The 19,357-nt window shown below is 42.7% G+C and overlaps 1 protein-coding gene across 9 annotated transcripts in view; it reads right to left on the reverse strand.

The window, feature by feature from the left end:
* The window catches only part of LOC147617231 (uncharacterized), a 258,130-nt gene that overhangs the window by 140,574 nt on the left and 98,199 nt on the right, over positions 1–19,357 (reverse strand). For 7 of the 9 annotated variants that reach the window (XM_086776855.1, XM_086776859.1, XM_086776858.1 and 4 more), the window contains 6 exons: positions 11,021–11,179; positions 9,480–9,710; positions 8,548–9,051; positions 5,029–5,301; positions 3,811–4,746; positions 3,499–3,696 (listed from right to left, as the gene is read on the reverse strand). In XM_086776855.1, coding sequence (XP_086632981.1) covers positions 3,499–3,696; positions 3,811–4,746; positions 5,029–5,301; positions 8,548–9,051; positions 9,480–9,710; positions 11,021–11,179 — 2,301 coding nt within the window. The remainder of the gene's footprint in view (positions 1–3,498; positions 3,697–3,810; positions 4,747–5,028; positions 5,302–8,547; positions 9,052–9,479; positions 9,711–11,020; positions 11,180–19,357) is intronic. The other 2 variants (XM_086776853.1, XM_086776857.1) reach the window with 2 other exon arrangements.

The following is a 19,357-nucleotide window of genomic DNA, read 5'->3' on the forward strand; positions in this document are numbered from 1 at the left end:
CTTGGCACAGCATTTTATGGCCGGGACAGATCCTTCCACCCACTCACATTGTTTGGCACTTGGGATATCCATTAGGATAGATACCATTGAATGGGTCATTCAAAAAGTGCAAGAAAAATTAGATTACTTGGTATTATCTTCTTGGCCTCTTCATGCACGGCTTAAAATTGTGCAAACGATTCTCATGGCATAGATTCAGTTTTTCTTGCTACTTCTAATATGGTCAAAAATACAAATTGTTAGTTTTATGTCACAGACAATGGAATTATTGTGGAAGACAAAGCATCATAAAAAAGCACTTAGACTTTTAAGATATGAGAGGGTCTGTTCGCCCAAAATGCATGGTGGACTGAATGTTCTTAACATTCATTATCATGTATCCTTCCACCCACTCACATTGTTTGGCACTTGGGATATCCATTAGGATAGATACCATTGAATGGGTCATTCAAAAAGTGCAAGAAAAATTAGATTACTAGTTATTATCTTCTTGGCCTCTTCATGCGCGGCTTAAAATTGTGCAATCTATTCTCATGGCATAGATTCAGTTTTTCTTGCCACTTCTAATATGGTCAAAAATACAAATTGTTAGTTTTATGTCACAGACAATGGAATTATTGTGGAAGACAAAGCATCATAAAAAAGCACTAAGACTTTTAAGATATGAGAGGGTTTGTTCGCCCAAAATGCATGGTGGACTGAATGTTCTTAACATTCATTATCATGTATTGGCAAGAAAAGCAATGTTGCTACATACTTTTCTTGCAAAGGAACAACCTTGGACACTAATCGTAGCAGCAATGTGTACGAAGTTTCAAACATGCTCATTTGGCAAATGGTAGTTACAATATTGGGATATACTGTTTGGATGTGTGCACGGCAAAATTCGTGGTTGCCTGTATACAAGCAAATTGATTGTTGACTGAAGAGAAGTGCTACAATATCTGCATTGGTCAGGAAGACCTCCACAGATAGGGAATTCATTGAGACATGAAAATATACACTGGAGTAGAGCTTTTGCTATTCCATTTGCGATTACAACACTTTGATCATCTTATTTTTTGTCTATTAAAGGAATATGTACTATGCAAGATGTCATATCCCCTTAGGGATATGTTTTATCTTTCCCACAGGCTCAAAGACAAGGCATTTGGGTATGCATTACAGACATCCATGGCAGAAAATTGTATGCCAACTGCAGCCCTTTGAGAATAAGTTACATGACCCTCAACACAGTAGGCCTGGAAGATTGGTTACTACAAAGACAGAAGGCTCTTGTTTTAGTAAAATTTCCTCTCACAAATCACTGCAGCAAGAGTCTATAAATTGATCATTCCACGGCATTGGTTCTCAGAGCATGCAAACATGATATGGCATATGAATAAGTCGGCAAAATGGTGGAAACAAACTTTGCAAAAAATATGGAAAAGCAAGTTGCCACTAAAACAACGACTATTATTGCCGGAGTACTTCCTGTTGATAAAACTTTGGCAAAAAGAAAGATAACTACTGCTCAATGCCCAAGGAGTGCATGCTCTAATGAGACCATCCAGCACTTGCTATGGCGTTGTATTGATACCCAGGATTTCATGCATAGTTTATTTGTGTTTGACTCCCAGATTTCCTGGTACACATTTCTCCAAGAACTTCTGGATCTTGGGCAGATATGAGAGGAGGCTAGCAAAAATGGGTCCATTTTTGGAATGGACAAGATTTTGGGCTGCCTCTGACTTTGAATTGCACACAATCAACTAGCCTTCCAATCACCCTCGATTGACAAGTATTACTATGATCGGCAATCATTGTGGCAATCCTAACATGACAGTGTACTCTTTGTACAGTAAAGTAATAAAACAATGGTTTTACTCCAAAAAAAAAAAAAGTGAGAGAGAGAGAGGGGGAGAGAAATGAAATGAAAAGAAATGATATATTAACGTCTCTAAGAGGCCATAGTGGCCTATGAGACCAAAATTGAGAGTACATCTGAAGTTGGTGTCTCATCAAAGAGAACAACTAAATGCGACTACAAAGTACAATAAACTGATTGTCCTACAGTTATAAGAACAGAACTCTAAGACTCCGAGATAATACTAAGTAGAAAATACTGGAAAATACTAAAAAATGTATATCAGGTAGATCCATGTATGCTGATCAGTTGAAGTGTTGCCCTCTCCTTAGATCAAGTATCTCCGCCATGGGGCTATCTAGAATGGAGAGGTCATAGAAGCGAGGTAGGCGCCTCCGATGCCGAGCAATAATGGCTCTGATTTGGCGATGGTGAGGATGCCGTGGTCGGGATCCTGGTGGGCATGGCCGACGAGCACGACATAAGATAACTGCTCTATCAGTGGTGACTCCATGGGAGCGTGGTCGGTGCCCTGATGGCCCAATGGAGGAGGTATCAGGAGGTGTGTGGGCTGGGTTGCTGGTGTTGGTGCCGAAGAAATCTATCAGGGTCCCCTGTCTAGGTACATCATGGCTAGGCCTCTTGTCTTCCAAGAGGGTCTCTCTGTGTCTCCTCAGCTCAAGTAGAAACAATCCAAGGCATCTCTGATCCTCAAACTCCATGACCCTGCGTAACGGCCCAAAACCCTCTCGGAAGAGGCAGTGATATCTCCCTCGGATCTCATAATAGACTGTACATCAGCAAATGTAGTGTTCCTCTGTCTCTACCTCCTAATAGCATAGCTAACAAATGCGGTCATCCACGATCTGATGCACATATCGCCCTGTCTCAATCCACAGCTGGTGTGATGAGGTCCGGATCTGTCCAATGGCACAACGTATCCCATGTGATAGGTGTACATCCATGTACGCTGGGCGGGTGATAAAATCATCCGGTGAGAGGTGTAGAAAACGGCTCTTGTAATAGCCATTTTCATGCCCAAGGGCTCAAGGGGGCTAGTCCATGTCCTCTCTGTGTCCACTCTGATGATATCCATCCTGATCATGCGGTTTTGCTCTGAGCGGGTGAGATCCAAAAATGGACAATCTAGACTATACTGAAAGGGTGGTAGTGCCTCTATCCGCAAACCATGTAGGTCAAACCATGATCTCATCTGAGTGTACCAACAATGAGTATCTCCATCCTCTGCCAACTGTATGGATGAGGTCAATGCCAATCGGGAGTACCTCTGCTGAGGGAGCTCCCATAGCCGCTATAAAAAGTTAATTGCCTCGAATAGGACCTCAGTTACTACTGGTGGGCACCCAGCTCAGCCCGAACAATCTCGTGTGGTACTGATGATTTGCTCTGAATCATGCGGGCAATCATCATAATCAGAGAGACACACACACACACATAATGAGAGAGAGAGAGAGAGAGAGAGAGACACACACACACACACATATATATATAGCTCTTGGAATTTGAACTCTTGCCTCCATTTGGGCAGCGTCGTAAGATAACCATTCAGGCAAGGGCCCATCAACAATGTTGCCATGCTTTATGATGGATGGAGGAGATTAGTGGGTAATGGAAAGAGCAATCGAACTTACTTGAGAGATCGCAATAGTGTTAAAATGCCTTAAATATCTCTGTGTAACATAGTTTCTCCCCCCTCCGGGAGGGCCCATAGCCGAAACAAACTGAACATCCACAATACCTCGGAACACATTGTCCCTTCCGTACCAGCCACCATGATCCATATACTGCCTGAGGAGCTCTATTGGAGGTTGAGCCCCGTACACTTCAGGCTGCAAAGAAAGAAATAACAAAGAAATCAAGGCATCAAAGATTTATTTATACACCTTACAGGACAAATATAATTACATAATGGTAATGTTATGTGATGTTATCCTTTTACCTACCTGAGGCATGTTTAAGTCATCCACAAATATAATGAGGCGCTTTCCCAGAGGTGGTCCATAAACTCCTCTTTTCCTCCTATCGAGTTGGCCATCAATTTGATTCTGAGTCATGTTAGCTGAGGTGCGTGCTGAGAAGCACACCAGCACAGACATATATATCTCTTTTGAGAGACCCCGAACAAGGTGTTGATTGATGTATATAGTTTTGCCTGTGCCAGTGGGTCCGACAAAAAGCATGGGAATGCCAGCCTGAATGCATTGGTTCAATAAATATGTGTACCTCATCGTATCTTTCGTAGGTACGATTATTTCATTGAAGTTGGCAGTCTCTGAAATATCAACAGGAATGATCAGCTCTGTCCAGAGGGTCCATTTTGACAACCCCTTGTCGAACACATAGTCATACATTGTAGCCCCATCATCACTCGGCATCAGATCTACTAGTAGAGTCTCAGAATCTGTAAGGATGTACACTTCGTAACCCTCTGGAGTATGGCCAGTTGCCAATTTCCTAAAGAATGTTTCAAATCCTTTACGCCCGTCATCCTCTGCAGTGCAACCGATGGACCAAATAAGGGAAAAAACAAATATGGAATCGATCCATATTTTCCTCTTCTCTTTTCCCATGGTTTTGACTGATTCCTCATTTTTGAATTCATCGATCAAAGAATAGAAAAGTCTCATCAGCCCCACCACGAGATTCGTGTCAGCCGTCTGCGAGACTTCTCTGATATTTTTGCGAACAAACTTGATGCAAGGGGGGACCAGCCACTCAAATAATCCTTTAAGATGAGCTTTGGTTTGACCGTGGATGCTCATGGGGAGAGTTTCCATCCATGAAAGCATAAGTGGATGCCATCCCAACTGATGAGGTTCTAAGTATACCATACCACATCGACTTACAGTTGCTGGTGATGCTACTGCAAGGTCACCAACCTGCACCAGAATGTATTTTGTAAATCCCATAAGACACATGTAGATGTGTTCATAGTCATTTCTGCATATACAATCAAGCTTAGAATGTGTGCACACACGAATGTGTGTACACGGGCACAGGCATGTGCCTGCATGTGTGTGCACCAACATGTGCATCTGTGAGACCTCTGTCACTTTGAGGGGGTCTCTGTCTGTATATTTGAAACAGTGGTTTTCACAAAACAAAACAAAAAGTGTGTCTGTGTGAAATCAACACATCAGTTTGGCATGCAGTCATATTACCTCGAAAATCATGTTCATTGATGATGACATTTGAATAATTTCACTGTTCGGAAGACACAACTTTTTGTTGTCATCCAGAACAGTATTCATATTTTCAATCCAAATAGCATCAACTGGACCATCCAGAACAAGCCATTTACGATCATCCGAAGGGTCAGATGCCTGCTCTCTGAATCTAACAGCTAGAACACCATCAATCCATTCTTGAGTGACAGGATCTCCTTGCCCATACAATTGTCCCATGGTAACAGACTTTGGATTCACAGAGGCCACCTGAAAAAAAATATATATACATCTTGTTGAAAGGAAGATGAATATAATTGGCACATTACTTGAAGAGTACAATTTTCACAAAAAAAGAGTGCAGTCATGAATCATTTTTGATCCTCTCATAAATGGTCTACTAAGGATGTAGTCGTATAAGAAACTGGCTGACGTCCAAAATTCATCACCACAAAGGTGTGGCCGGTAAGTAGTTGCAAGGATCTTAATTTTCAGATCCCTTAGTAGGCATTGCAATGGGTCTAACCGTGGCTCCATCAGCAAGTTTGACCAACAATGTGGTGTCATCCATGGTAAGCACTCCCCATTTTTCTCAGCATTGTTTTGTAACATTGCTTACTCTTGCTCCCCTTACCAAGATTGCTATGACTTGGAGGCCATCGAAGATTATCGGTAATGCCGCATTGAGTTCTTCGCCTTCAAATTATTGTCCAAGCTTATTCACTCAAACCGTGGGGGTGCGAGTTATCTTGTGGGGTATAATGAGTTCCTCTTCCTTAGATTCATTAGAGCTGTCAAGCTCCATAGATTCGTGCATGCCTGTCCCAAGGCGTCCCTCCATCCAATCCTTTAGATTATTCCATAAGCTTGGGCTACCTTAGAGCAAGGTGCCGATAGGGATTTGGATTTGAGAAGAGAGGAAAGAAGAGAGACTTGCAATGTCTCTTGGAGAAGAGGTTGTCCCTTGAGGAAGGTTGGTAGCTTGGTTTTAAAAACCTTCTTTTAAGTGAAAGAGAAAATAGAAAATGCATGGTACTTTGTTACCTTCTTTTAAGGCAAAAAACATGCAAGCATCTTGTACACCAGTCAGAACTCTATCTTCCGAACCCTAAACTCAAGGAGGACCATGTCCCAATAGTTGCCTTTTCGCAGACCCTGTAGATGGGTGGAGAGCCCAATGGTTAAATGTGTTTGAGTTATCACGTATGCAAGGGAATGTAACGTGCCTTGGTGCATTTGTATAAAAAGGAAAGTTTCCCACTCATGAAGCCATTAGTAGAAGTTTCCATTTCTTGCTGGTTCACTCTCTTTATAGGCATTGAAGTCAGCTACAGGCTGGCGATCCTGCTGGGGAGCGGTCGAGTTTCCATTACTCCCCCTCCCCAAACTTCTCGGGCTACCCTCTGTTGGTTGTGAGTTGCCTGAATATTCTGACCTTTATGCTGATCTTCACCATGTGCTCAAGTCAATGCTCATTTACAGTAGCGATCATTGTTATTGATGTTCCTTGCCCTCCTGGTTACCCAGCATTGTGTACTCATGCACACCAGCTCCACTCGGTGTCACCCCTTGGCTGCAATGTTACCCACCTACTCGCTGCATCACTTGCCTTTGATTGCACCACCCTTGCCTCCCTACCCACTTTGGCTCACTTCCTGCACACATCCTTTGCCTTCCTCTAATACCGGTTGCTAGCCTCTGCATTGCCCTGCTTCCAGCCTCCACCCTACTGCCTGGGCCTCCTGTACACACCCCGTCTGCCCCTCCAACAACTTTCTGGCTTGCCCCCACACTCGACCCATGAAATCCTCGTGTAGCCATATACACACAACACACAGCAAGAAGATCAGTTCAAGGGTGCCAATATTAGAGCTCAGCCAAGAGAGGGCAGAAGCGCTTGACCACACTGTGCATTCAGAAAGGAGTTTTACCCGAAGGATGGGGATGGCTTCCTGGAGAGGTGAAGGGAAGGGATGCTTGTGGATCATTCTCAGCTTGTGGACATGTAACAAGGTTTTTAAACTGGACCTTGCGGGGGTCCCCTTGCGAATGCCAGGGGTTGTGGCCGCTGCTAGATTCATGGGACAGTACCCTGCACATGTTCAGGTTTTTTTGGACTATAGCATGTCTATGGTGTCCATGCCCAAAGTGTAATAGCCCCCGAGCTCATGAACAAGCTGTGCTGGTTCGCTCACATGGCCAAGCAGTACCACATTCGGCTAGGCTATATCCTGCAATGAGGATTTCTGGTGCATCACTTCATTCCTTGGGTGTGTTTCCATGCCTACATTTATGTCACTGTGTTCATTCGTGTGTATAAGGTTTGATGGCAGTATGGGTCGAATGCATTTCAAAGCCACATCTATGTATGAGAGCGCTTAGGAGCCACATGGTGCATGGTGCAGTTGGTTATGTAATAGGAACCAAGGGGGCGGAGGGTTTGACCCAACCTTGGTGCAGTATGGAGGGATGGCCAGTAACAAATATGCAAGCATGACTTTGCTTTTTCTCATGCTTATAAGGTTGATTTTGGTTATCTTGATATCCTTGTACAATAGTGGATATACACATGGATGAATCACTTATGTATACATAGCATGTTTATTCGCTGGGACGGTGAATTCTTAAGATCCGCGGGAACTGTAGATGGACTGCCCGATGGTTAGGTGTGTGTGAGTTACCTTCTTTATGCTTACAAAACCAGTGATTTTGATTGAAGTGATGGCGTACTGGTCTCCATCAGCTCCCCGTACCTCTACTCTCTCACTGCTCTCTACCCTCCCTGCCGATTAGCTGCCCCCGCCTCTACTGCCCCCTTCTCTCTCCTCCCCCGCCCGCCCGCCCCCCTTGCGGCCCCCGCCCGCAAGGTCCATGCTGCCCTCACCGCCTCCCTGCTGCTGCAGCCCCCGCTTTCCTCTGTTGCCCGTGCTGCCTGGCCTTCTCTTCAGCCCCTGCCCTCTTTGCTGCCATTTCCTTCCCTTCCTGCTCTCCTCTCCGCCTCCCTTCTCTTCACTGCCCTTCCTCCACCTCGCTCAAGAACTGATTATTCTTTAACAGGTTTCAAGTCGGCCTTTCTCTGTGATTAGCATCAAGGTTAATCAACCCCCTCCAGCCACAACCCCCTCCAGCCAGGCAAACCATCCAATTTTCACAAGATGCAAACCTTCCATGGACGTTAAGATATCTCAATACATATATGTTCTCGAGACATACTAGACCCCTCTCCCTCACTTAGTGATTACCAAGTGCATTGCATACAAAACTAGAATCCTACAAGTCCTGAAAGTCCTGATCGAGGACAAGAACCCTACTTTTCAACCATATGAGTCCCGCTGAAAAGACTTGAACTGTAGACCCTACAAATTGTTATTATTAAGCATATCTATATCGAAGTACATACAAGACAAAAACATATATTACGCTCGAAATCTTGGGTATTGCACAATTTAAGATCAGGGATACATATACATTAAACAAGCAGCATGAAGGGGGTTATTACTAGACAGAATATTTTACCTGAACCTTTCTCTCTTCGTTCAAACCTGACCCCGCCAGGTCTGAAAGTGCACGTTGAAGGATCCGTATAGCAGAGGTTTTACCAGAAAATGGTTGTCCTACTAACATAAGCCCATGACGCACTACAATCATTTCATAAAGCTGGATTATTTTTGTCATAAAGTAAGGTGTTGCTTGCAAGTTGAGCTGCTGGCAATTGTCCTTAATGGCCTTGTATAAATTAGAATAATCAGGCTCAGGAAGCACTACCCCTGGGAACAAATCAGACACGATTCCATTGAACAACGGCACATCCTGAGATAAAAATTTGCAAAGGTTTACATCAATGATAGATCGTAACATCAGAACGAACTCGTCCTGTTCAGGATAGCGTTGCTTCAAATTTGAAGCTGCTCTGAGGACAGCCATCACTGCTCTCATTCCATAATCATAATGATCTTGACTTGAAAGTTGCTCACTGCAAAGTTGATAGGTAGCCACAATCTTCCTTGCACAATCTCGGGCCTGATTGGCATCATAAAATTGGAACAACCAGACATTTCAAAGGTAAAAATTGGGTGACACAATACAGTTATGTACAAATGTATGTCATGTCTGTATGTATGTATGTATATGTACTTTTATGCACCAAGCACCATAGCTCTTGCATGAGTTGTTTCTGCCTCCGATGTGCATGTTTCATCAGACATCTCGACACATGCATGCGTGGGTGCGTGGGTGTGAGAGAGAGAGAGAAAGAAAGAAAGAAAGAAAGATATATTAACCTCTGTAAAAGGCCAAAATTGGCCTATGAGAGAGAGAGAGAGAGAGAGAGAGAGAGTTGTTTATAACGTCTTTGGTTCCTTTTGACCCCAAAATTGAGGAGTTAAGGCATCCCATATTAGTTTATTGACACCAACTCATCCAGGCTCCCAAAAAATCATGGTAATTACCAGAAGATAACCACTACTGTATAAAATGATCTCACTAATCATGGCATAATCAGGCACCATCATGGCAACTGTTCGGAACAATGCCTTCAAATTGTCCGGAAGTTCACTTCTCCCAGCATAACCAGGGTTCATTGTTATAAATACATTACAAGTAGGCTTTAATGTCAGCTCAGTCCCTTCGAAAACAAATGTTTTGACTTTGTTCTGTATTGCAAGCTGAATTTCCAGCACCTGAAAGATTGGAACAAAATACAAGAAAATATAATGGTCTCAACTGTTTGCATGTGTTTCTGTGCATACATGTGTGTGTTTAAGCCTACATTGTTGTGCCTTGATGTCTCTCGATCATACTATGCTTTTGGTATAAAAGAGGCTATGTCAAAACTATTTTAACCCCTGAGAGGCAATTATCACAAGAAGAATAGAGTGCCTGCCGTAATACTTTTCTTCCACAGAACATCGTTCTGTCGAACCTCTCTAAGACCTATCTATCCAGGGCCAAAGTTCATGGAAGACCACGCATCTTGTTTTCCGCTGGGAGATGATCAGTAGCATGAGGTATGACAGATCTGAGGACCCCCTGCCATGAAACCATTGAGGAAACATTGTTCTGTCCAACCTCTCTAAGGCCTATCTATCCAGGGCCAAAGTTCATGGAAGTCAACACATCTTGATTTCCGGTGGGAGATGATCAGTAGCCTGAGGTATGGCAGATCTGACAACCCGCTGTTGTGAGACCATTCAGGAAACAGCTACTCTTCCCACAGAGTCAGTGTGTTACATCTGGATAGACCTCATCCATACCCTCTGCAGCCAATGGGACTGCAACTCCAGGACAAGCAGCTTTTCTTCGCATGTGAAGCATCTGAACTTTCTTGTCTGGAAGCAAGGATGGCACCACTTGATACTACAGGGCCTCAATATGGTTCTTCTTTCGACCAGAGATTGAGCAGTCAGGTCAGCAGGCATTGCAGCTAGCCCCAGAGTACAGCCGCACCAGAGGTACACTGATTGATTGGGCTATAGAGCTGGGGCGGTCCAGGCGCCCCAAGATGAGAGGCCCATCTCGACACCGACGGAGACTACAACAGAGGATCAGGATCATACTAGCACGGCATGCGAGACGTCCAGTCAGAGTACTCACCATGGAGGACATTGAGGATATCCGCCATCGACCGATGAGAGACATCTTTGGATAGTGATGTGTATGATGCTTACCTTTGTTGCTGGAGTTTTCCTCCTAGATGTTATCCATTAGAAGTTCCTGGTACCGTACTTTTCCTCATAGTTGTTTCAGTTTCAGTTAGTTGTTTAGTTGTTTTTAGCTTTCCTTACACAGACATTGTATCAGATCCACCAATTGTTGTAACCTTTTTGGTCTCATAGGTCATTTTGGCCTTTTGAAGACGTTAATATATCATTTCATTTCTCCCTCAGCAAGCCATGAGCCATGGAGAAACCCTACCCCTATCTTTTCTCTGGTCTTTTACCTCATTAGATGGTTGGTATCTATTTTAAAAAGAGTTTAGCAACGATTGTACCTGTTGTGCAATGACTGACAGAACCTCCAAGTCGATGCGGTTAAATTCATCAAAGCACGCCCAGGCACCAGAAGCTGCAAGACCTTTGAAGAATTTGGCCATTGCAAGATAGTCTAAGCTGTCACTGCAATTGAAGACAACACATTGGCGTGCCAGTGCCTGTCCTTTAGAAAATCAAAAAAAGACTATATTAGGTGGAGTAAATTATTTAAAAGTGTTTATGTCTAAGTGCACAGTAATTCTGTGAATAGACTCTCTTAAACACCTAAAAACATTGAAAAACACTGAATCAGTTACATACTCATGCGCCCACACGTAAACATACCCACATACACGGCCACCAATGCATGCATGAATCAGTAACACACTCATGCACGCTCACGGCCACAAATGCATGCATAAATCAGTCACACTCATGCACGCTCACATCTAAACATACCCACATGCACGGACATCAATGCATGCATGCACCCCTGATCACAGAAACAGAGATGCCCTCTTTTTCCAACATTATTTGGCTTATAAGTAGATGATCTCTGACTCCATTGATAGTCTTCGTGGACCAGGCTCCCCATTGGCTGGCACACTGGTCCCCATCTTGCTCCACACACACAATATAGTGCTTATTTTGGATTCAACAGAGGGGCTACAGAGACATCTATCGGCACTGCAGGCCTTTTGTGAGCAGCAGGCCTCGTTTCTCCCCTCCAGCTTCTCTGCCACATACAAGCTGCCACCGCCCATTGTTTAACACCGCCCCCAGTTCGGACCTATTCACCACTGCTGCCCATGCCCTTGTTGTCATCGCCACCCAGCCAACCGTAGCTGCTTATGTTTCACCCTTTCTGTCGGTGAATTTTTTCTTGCCGCCCTCTTTTCTCAATTCTGCACACAAGCCTTGTCACTGTCTGTTTTTCCTCTTTTTTCCTTCTGTTTACACCTTGCCCAGATCATTCAAAAACAAATGTCAACTCCACCCTCCAATAACAGAATGACACGCTCAAATAAGTGAAATGGCCACTTGGGGAAGCTGATGGAAGCAATCAGTAGCATGGTTGCAAACATGGCATAGCAATAAGCCTGCAGACATCAGGAGCTCCACGAGAAAGAAATGGGGATATTGAAGACCAACTATAGGGCAAAAAGGGCATTTCGGTGCAGCTATGTGTCTTTTTTCAAGAAGTTCTCCAACTGGGAGCACTCCAAACAAGCATCGCCATAAAAACAATCTAGATTTGAATGGCAATTTAGTATGCCAAATTTTCTTTAGATTTTGCTTCCACCAACGGGTTGTCTTAGTGAGGAGCCAAATCCTATTAACTCGATTGACAAACCAAGGCGTAGGAATAATCAACCTGTAGATCAAAGAAGCCAAAACCTAAGGGAAAGAAAATCTAGGATAAGGACCTAAGGTCTATGGAAAATCCAATCCTCCGTTCTTTCACCACCTGGAACAACCGTAAAAGGAGTAAAAGGCTGCAATTGTTCTTGTAACATGCTCCGTAAAGGTTTGCAGTGCATACCGAAGTGCCAATGGCTTTGAGCTCGAGGAAAGGACAAAACATTTCGTTCATCATCAACATCTTACCAAACCCGAATGCCTTTTGTAAAAAGAAACAAAGCTCGCCAAGGGGATCAGAGAGCCAAAGGAGTAGGGAATGCACGGATCCAAAAGATATTTTCTTGTCTCCAATCTCAGGAGGTCTACCCGACCACTGAATATATTGTAGAACAAGCTTCCAGTCTGCAAGGAAACGAGAGACATAAGGGCATCGAGCAATCTTACCCTCCACATAGCCAAAAAAAAGTTCCCAATGAGTTAGCTGCCATTTGCCAAATGCATGTGTATTCACATCAAAGCAAAGAGCTGCAATCATAAGCATCCAGGGTTGTTGCTCCACAATAAAAGTCAAAAGCAGAGTGGCTTTGTGTGCATTTTCGGAATGTTCAGTTTAGCCATTCAGAATGATAATGGATATTCAGAATGTTAAGCCCTTCATGCATTTTCGGCAAGCATATGAACTCATACTTAAGGAGTCGCAAGGCCTTCTTATTATGAGAATTTAGCCAAAAGATCTCAATGCTTTTAGTCATAAAACACAAGATTTGGTTTTTAGACCATGACAAAAGAGGGAGAAAAAACTCAATGTACGCCATCAAAATCGATTGAACTATTCTCAATCTGACATGAAGTGGCCAATTAGAAAGTTTCCAATATTCCAATTTAATCATAAGTTTTTGCAACACCCAATCTATAGCATCACGAAGTGAAAGATTCCATCCCACAAGATATCCCAAATGTCTGACATGTTGTGTACGTGATATAATTTGCCCAGGTCATAGAATGTTGTGCCATTGAACTTCATTAAGAGGCAACAATTTTGATTTTTTTAACTTGATGAAAAGACCTGCTCTACCAATCCAAACATATGCAAAGAATTCATGAGACATTGCAGATCTGATTGCATATTCTGAGGAAAATATAAAGAGTCATCAGCATATGCCTGAGCAACCAAATGCCGACCATTAGGGAGACGAAGCCCATGAAATCTGCCAGCCTCAATGAGCTTATCCATATATGTCAAGAAGGGATGAGTAGCAATAGTATAGAGCAAGGCACTAAGAGGGCAACCTTGTCGATCAGAACTACACCAAACCCATCGAGAGGATAAGACTTTTCCCAGAATGCATCTGGTAGTGCTATCTCGATATAGCCAGTAAATTATGTTCTACATTTTTGGACTGAAGCCCAACTTTGCCATAACTTCTGCAACGTAGTCCCATTGGACATCAACCTGCAATAAGAGCACATCCTCCTTGGTATATTTTGTATACTCTATGCCAACATAGACACTAGCAATTATCTGTTATTTGTCTATAAGGCACAAAACCATATCATGCTCGATGGATACCCCTATTCAAAATCTTTTTGAGTCGATTGGTGATCATCTTAGTGCTCAATTTATAGATCACTCGCATCAAGGTAATAGGACGCTAGTCAAAAAAAATTTCACAAATCCTTTTTTGGCACCAATCTTATCAATCCCTCCTGCCAAGCACAAGGCATGATGCCCGAATTCCAAGCCTCATTGATATAAGCAAAAGTGATTCTTCAAGCATAGGCCAAAACTACAAAAAGAACTCCACAGCTCATCCATCCCATCCAGGAGTCTTCCATTTACCAAGCGCCTTTAGTGCCCTGTTTAGTTCCACAGCTGAAAACATGGGCTCTAAATCAACCGGTTCATCCATTTACACAATGTTAGAAACACGAGACAAAAGCTCCTGCCTAGCCTTACAAATATCAGGAGTCATCTAGAGCGGTGTTGCAAAAACATGCTAAAAATGCATACACATTCATGCTCTAGCTGGTATATGTTCTATGTCCTATTGCCATCATCTTTCATCACTCTAGATATACATTGTTTTTGTCTAGAAACATGCAAGCTTTTGAAGAAAGCTTTGGATGAACAACCCTTATCCAAAAGGGGTTTTTGGCTTAATCTAACTTGCCATTTCTGCAATTTCCAATGATCGTTGAGAGCCAACGCATGCTTTGCATAGACAATATGATCCTCCTGTTGGCCGAGATAGCATGCCAATATGACTAGCTGCCTCTAGACACTACAGCATATTCTTCAGCTAATATATACGTTGTCTTTCATCCCCCAAATAATATTCATTGATAACCGTTTGCATACGGGTAGCAAAATGATACCATGCAATGTTTATGTTCTCATACATTTCAGCCTAGAAGGCGTCAATAACATCAGTAGTCATATCTTGAAACAGTGCATGTGAGAGATAGGTATTGTTCATCAATAGAAGCCGTTTCGTAGGTAAGAAAATCTCATCAAGAGGCATATCAAAGTACAAACCCAGCCAAACCGGCGCATGATCAAAAAGGTTCAAGAGTAATCAATACATCTACGACATGGAAAGTGTCAACATGATCTGCATGTACCAGCGATCCAATCTTGCACGATAATCCGAGTGTGCATTATGGTGGAAAGTAAAACCTCTCTTATCAAGAGAAGTGGCTATCCATAAATCTCTCAATCCAAGGTCAACCATGACATTTCTTCAAGCCACTTTTTCAAAAGCAAGCATATGTGAATGACCCCGAGTGTTGTCTCCAGGAGAAGGGGATTTATTAAAATCCCCACAAATAAGGGCATTGGACAACCAAGGATACCAACTCATAAAATGCCACAAATGAGTTCGACGGACTAAAACTACAGGGGCATATACAGAGCCAAACTCATAGAGCTCCCCATTGAGGATGCACCACAAAATAATCAGTCTACCATGTAGATCATTATAAGCCACTCCATGCTGTAAAATCTGCTTGACCAGCACACAAACACTAGAGAAAGAACTCAAGCTAGCATAATATATACAATAACCACCAAAGAAACCTATCTTGCCAGCAAATTCATGCTGGTTATGTTCTTGAAAGAACATGATAACTTAAGCCTCTTAGAAATTCTTATCGTGGTTTATCCCAACTTCATGTCTTTGTAGCATGTGTATCTAAATGATTCTCTGATATCGGGATGCATCTTATGTACATATTCCTAAACAAGTCTCCAATTATCACAGGAACACAAACCCTATACATTGTATGATACACATTTTATAGGTGCATTTGTCACGTGGGTCATCACCAAAGGACACATCTCTTCAAAGGGACACATCTATTGATTAAAGGACACATCTCTACATCCAAAGGACACAACTATTCATTCAAGCATCACACTCTTTCATCAGGGATGTGCCTCTTCATTTGTACCTCTTCAAGCCCTATTTAACAAGGCCTTGTGTCTCAATGCAAACAACACAGCTTTCCGCTCTTTGCCTCATGTTTACTCAAGTATTTAAGTATTAAGATATTATAATCATGTTTAATTAAGCTAAAAGCTTAAAAGTGATATCAGAGCAAACAAACTCTAGCCTGTAGGATGCCCACAACCAAACCCTAACCCTAAACATCAAAAACCCCTAACCCTAACCCTAAAACTCAAAAACCCTAAATCAGCAAATTAACCTTAGAATTAGGTATAGCAAGAGTTGTATGGAAGAGCAAGAGAGAATGCCCTGTTCAATTTTGGCCCCTTTGCCCAATTTTGCTTGATTTATGAAATCCCCCAATTTCCTACAACACACAAAAAAAAACAATGGCAAGCTCTAGCCTCACCAAGGTACTCATAGCATAATATTGGGTCATCTGTCGCATCTTTTCAAGCGCCGGTTGGTGGAGGCTTTTCCAAGCTAAATCGCCATTTTTCAACGGTCACCTCCTTTAGAAGTGAAGCACCAGGATTATTATTGAAATTAACAAACAATATTTATAAGCCTTTTTTTTAAAGACTTTAAAGGCTTTTTAAGCCTTAATACTTAAAAGCCTTCCAAGCCGCGTAAGGCAGCCCATGGCCAAGCCCAACTAGCGAGTCAAATTTTTAAAAAAATAAAAAAAAGATGGCCGCCTAGTCATCCGGTTAACCGCCAGCCTCTCAACAAAACAAAAGAAAAAAAGAAACAGGCCAGCGTTTGCGCAAACAGGCCCCCCACCCACCCTATTCGACAGATTTCGGCCGGTTACCCTCCTCAGTGCCTTCTTCCGAGCGACTTTCTACGGCTAGTCCAAAGAGAAAAAGAAAAAAAAATACGGCCAACCCCTCTACGCATATCTTGGTGGTTTCTCTTTCTCTGGCGACAAGCTCTCCCCCTTCTGCACATGGTTCCTGGCCTGCACGTGTTCATGGCATTGTTTCAACCTTTCAGCATCTGCTTAGCACCTGACTCCTGCAATACCTGCATTCAACCGAGCTTATTCAAACACACAAATCTCACGTGTGATTAGCCCATATACCTTGTTGTTTTCATAATTAAAATAAAAATGCAAAATACAGCACAAACAACAGCGAGAACAATGTGGCACTTTAATGTTCAAGAAAGCCACAATTCATTGTCGTCATACGGGTACTACGCACTTCAGGTGTGCAAATCGGGATTTATGGTTTACATAGAATTTACATAGAAATGAAAACTCGTGTGCTTCTTCTTCATCGACAACAACCAGTCCCATTTCTCTCGGTTCTAGCTGAACTTCCTACCAATCATATTAACAAAAAAACCTGTTTCTCGCTTTTGAAACCTCGAAACTTCGAACCAGTTTTTTAAACCTCGAAACTTCGAAACGGTTTTTAAAACCCTCTCGAGTACGGCAGTTTCGCCTAAATTTCAAGTTTTGTTTCCCCCCCCCCCCCCCTTGATTTTTCCAGGATTTTTTTATTTTTGTTTTTCTTCCATATCCTCCTCATCACCTTCCTTCCCTCTTCTTCTCTTGCTTGCCTCCTTCCCTTTTCTATCTTCTGCTACTTCTTTCACATCTACTCCTCCTACATTCTCTTCTCCTCTCCTCTTCTCCTCTCTCCTTTCCCTTTTCCTTCCTTCAATGTCTTCAATCTTTCCCAATTTCTACCTTCTCTTCTTCAATTTCGTAAGAGTCCTTGATTGAACCACTTGTGGCATCTAATCAAGCAAAATTGCCATAATGCCTCACCAAAATAAGGATGGTTCCCCGAGATGAGTGAGAAGAGACCACTTTTTCATCATTACACTATGTTTTTATATGGCTACTATAAGTTCTTTAAGTATTTATACTTTATGAAATTATGGATTTTTCGAAACCTCACGATTTCTTAGCCAAGGGACAAAACCTTTCGAAAAAAAACCCCCAAAACCTCGAAACAAAAAAAACCTCGAAAAGTTTCTTGTGACTATGCTACCGATACATACAGGATGGTCTCTAACAATCTCAGCAGCTTGTAACCTACCTTCTCCAATTCACATAATGTATCTGCTCCCCCTACTTGCTGATGGTTCTCACTAGGGCCCAAAGGCGTCAACAACCACAACCCCTGGAGCCTCAATTTGCAGAGTCTTCATCTCAGCCTACTACTATGGAAGACAAAACCCACCAACCTGGCCATCCAGCTCCAGCAGATTCGCAACAGACTTTGCAGCAGATGCAACAGCAATTTCAAAAGCAACTTCAAGAGTTCATGGCTACATTGGCTTCTCAGATCCAACAGTTGCAGACGGATCACCATTACCAGTTCTCTACCAGCAGTCGACATCACAGCATCAATACTAGACAATGAAGATAGCATTCCCCTGAGGTGGAAGGTGACGATCTTAAGACTCTTTATCGTCTTTTGCAAGCTAGTAAAACAAAGAAATTGGGAGTTAAACCCCCTGAGTCCTATGGAGAACAACGCAATAACTATACACTTGAACAATGGCTTTACAAATTTCGCCTTTATTTTGACTCGATAGTCCTTACTGATGCCAAGAAGATTACATTTGCCGCATCCTTGCTTAAGGATACTGCCTTACTTTGGTCGCAACCGCGACAACATGTTGGAAAAATGATTACGACATGGGAAAAATTTGAGCGGGTCATTCGTAAGTAGTTCATTCCTGCCAATGCGGATTTTCAAGCCCGAACTCATTTACGCCACTTAGACCAAACTGGTTCTTTGGCTTCTTATATCTCGTAGTTCACTAATCTGCTACTGGAGATTGATTTTGTCCCAAGCGCACGAGCTTCATGCCTTCATTGAAGGTTTAAACCCCACACTTCGTATCCATGTGCAAAAGTATAACCCTGTCTACCTTCCTACTGCCATTCAATATGCCAACCATGTAGCAGATCTAAATCCGAATTCTCAAACATTGGCCTCTCAAGGTAATTATGGCAATGGTTCACGTATGGCTCATGAAGGTTATCAACAATCCTCATCAGACAACTTTCAATTCTGACCCAACTCCCCTTGGCAACATTCACAGCAGTCTCGCTGACAAGAAGGGTCATCTTTTAATCATTCTCAACGTCAACAGTTCCTTCAACCACGTGCATCCGTCGATCGTGGACGGGACTCTAGAAGTGACCAATCTCACACTCCTCGTCCTGCAATAGCTTCACCTTCTCGTGGACAACAAAAGACAAGATTGTGCACAATTTGCAATGGCAACCATAGATGGTTTAAATGTCCTAAACGACCCAATGCTTCTCAAAACCGTAATGTCGAATCTTCAACTTCCGAAGACTGCTCCGATAATTCAAAAGGAAAACATGCAGTAGCTCGTGCACTTCATGTTAGTCCTAACCTTGACACAGATATGGCAAACGTTATTTAATCAGTTGATGACAACATCGAGAATTCTTCCAGCATGACTTCAGAAGAACAGCAAGATGATGTTGAAAAGACCTTGGATTCTTTATCTCAAGATGATGAGTCACCAACGATGGACTTCTTTGAAGATATAGAG

This window comes from Cibotium barometz, chromosome 37 (assembly GCF_041138505.1).
Source record: "Cibotium barometz isolate CiBa-2024 chromosome 37, ASM4113850v1, whole genome shotgun sequence".
Classification (NCBI taxonomy): domain Eukaryota; kingdom Viridiplantae; phylum Streptophyta; class Polypodiopsida; order Cyatheales; family Cibotiaceae; genus Cibotium; species Cibotium barometz.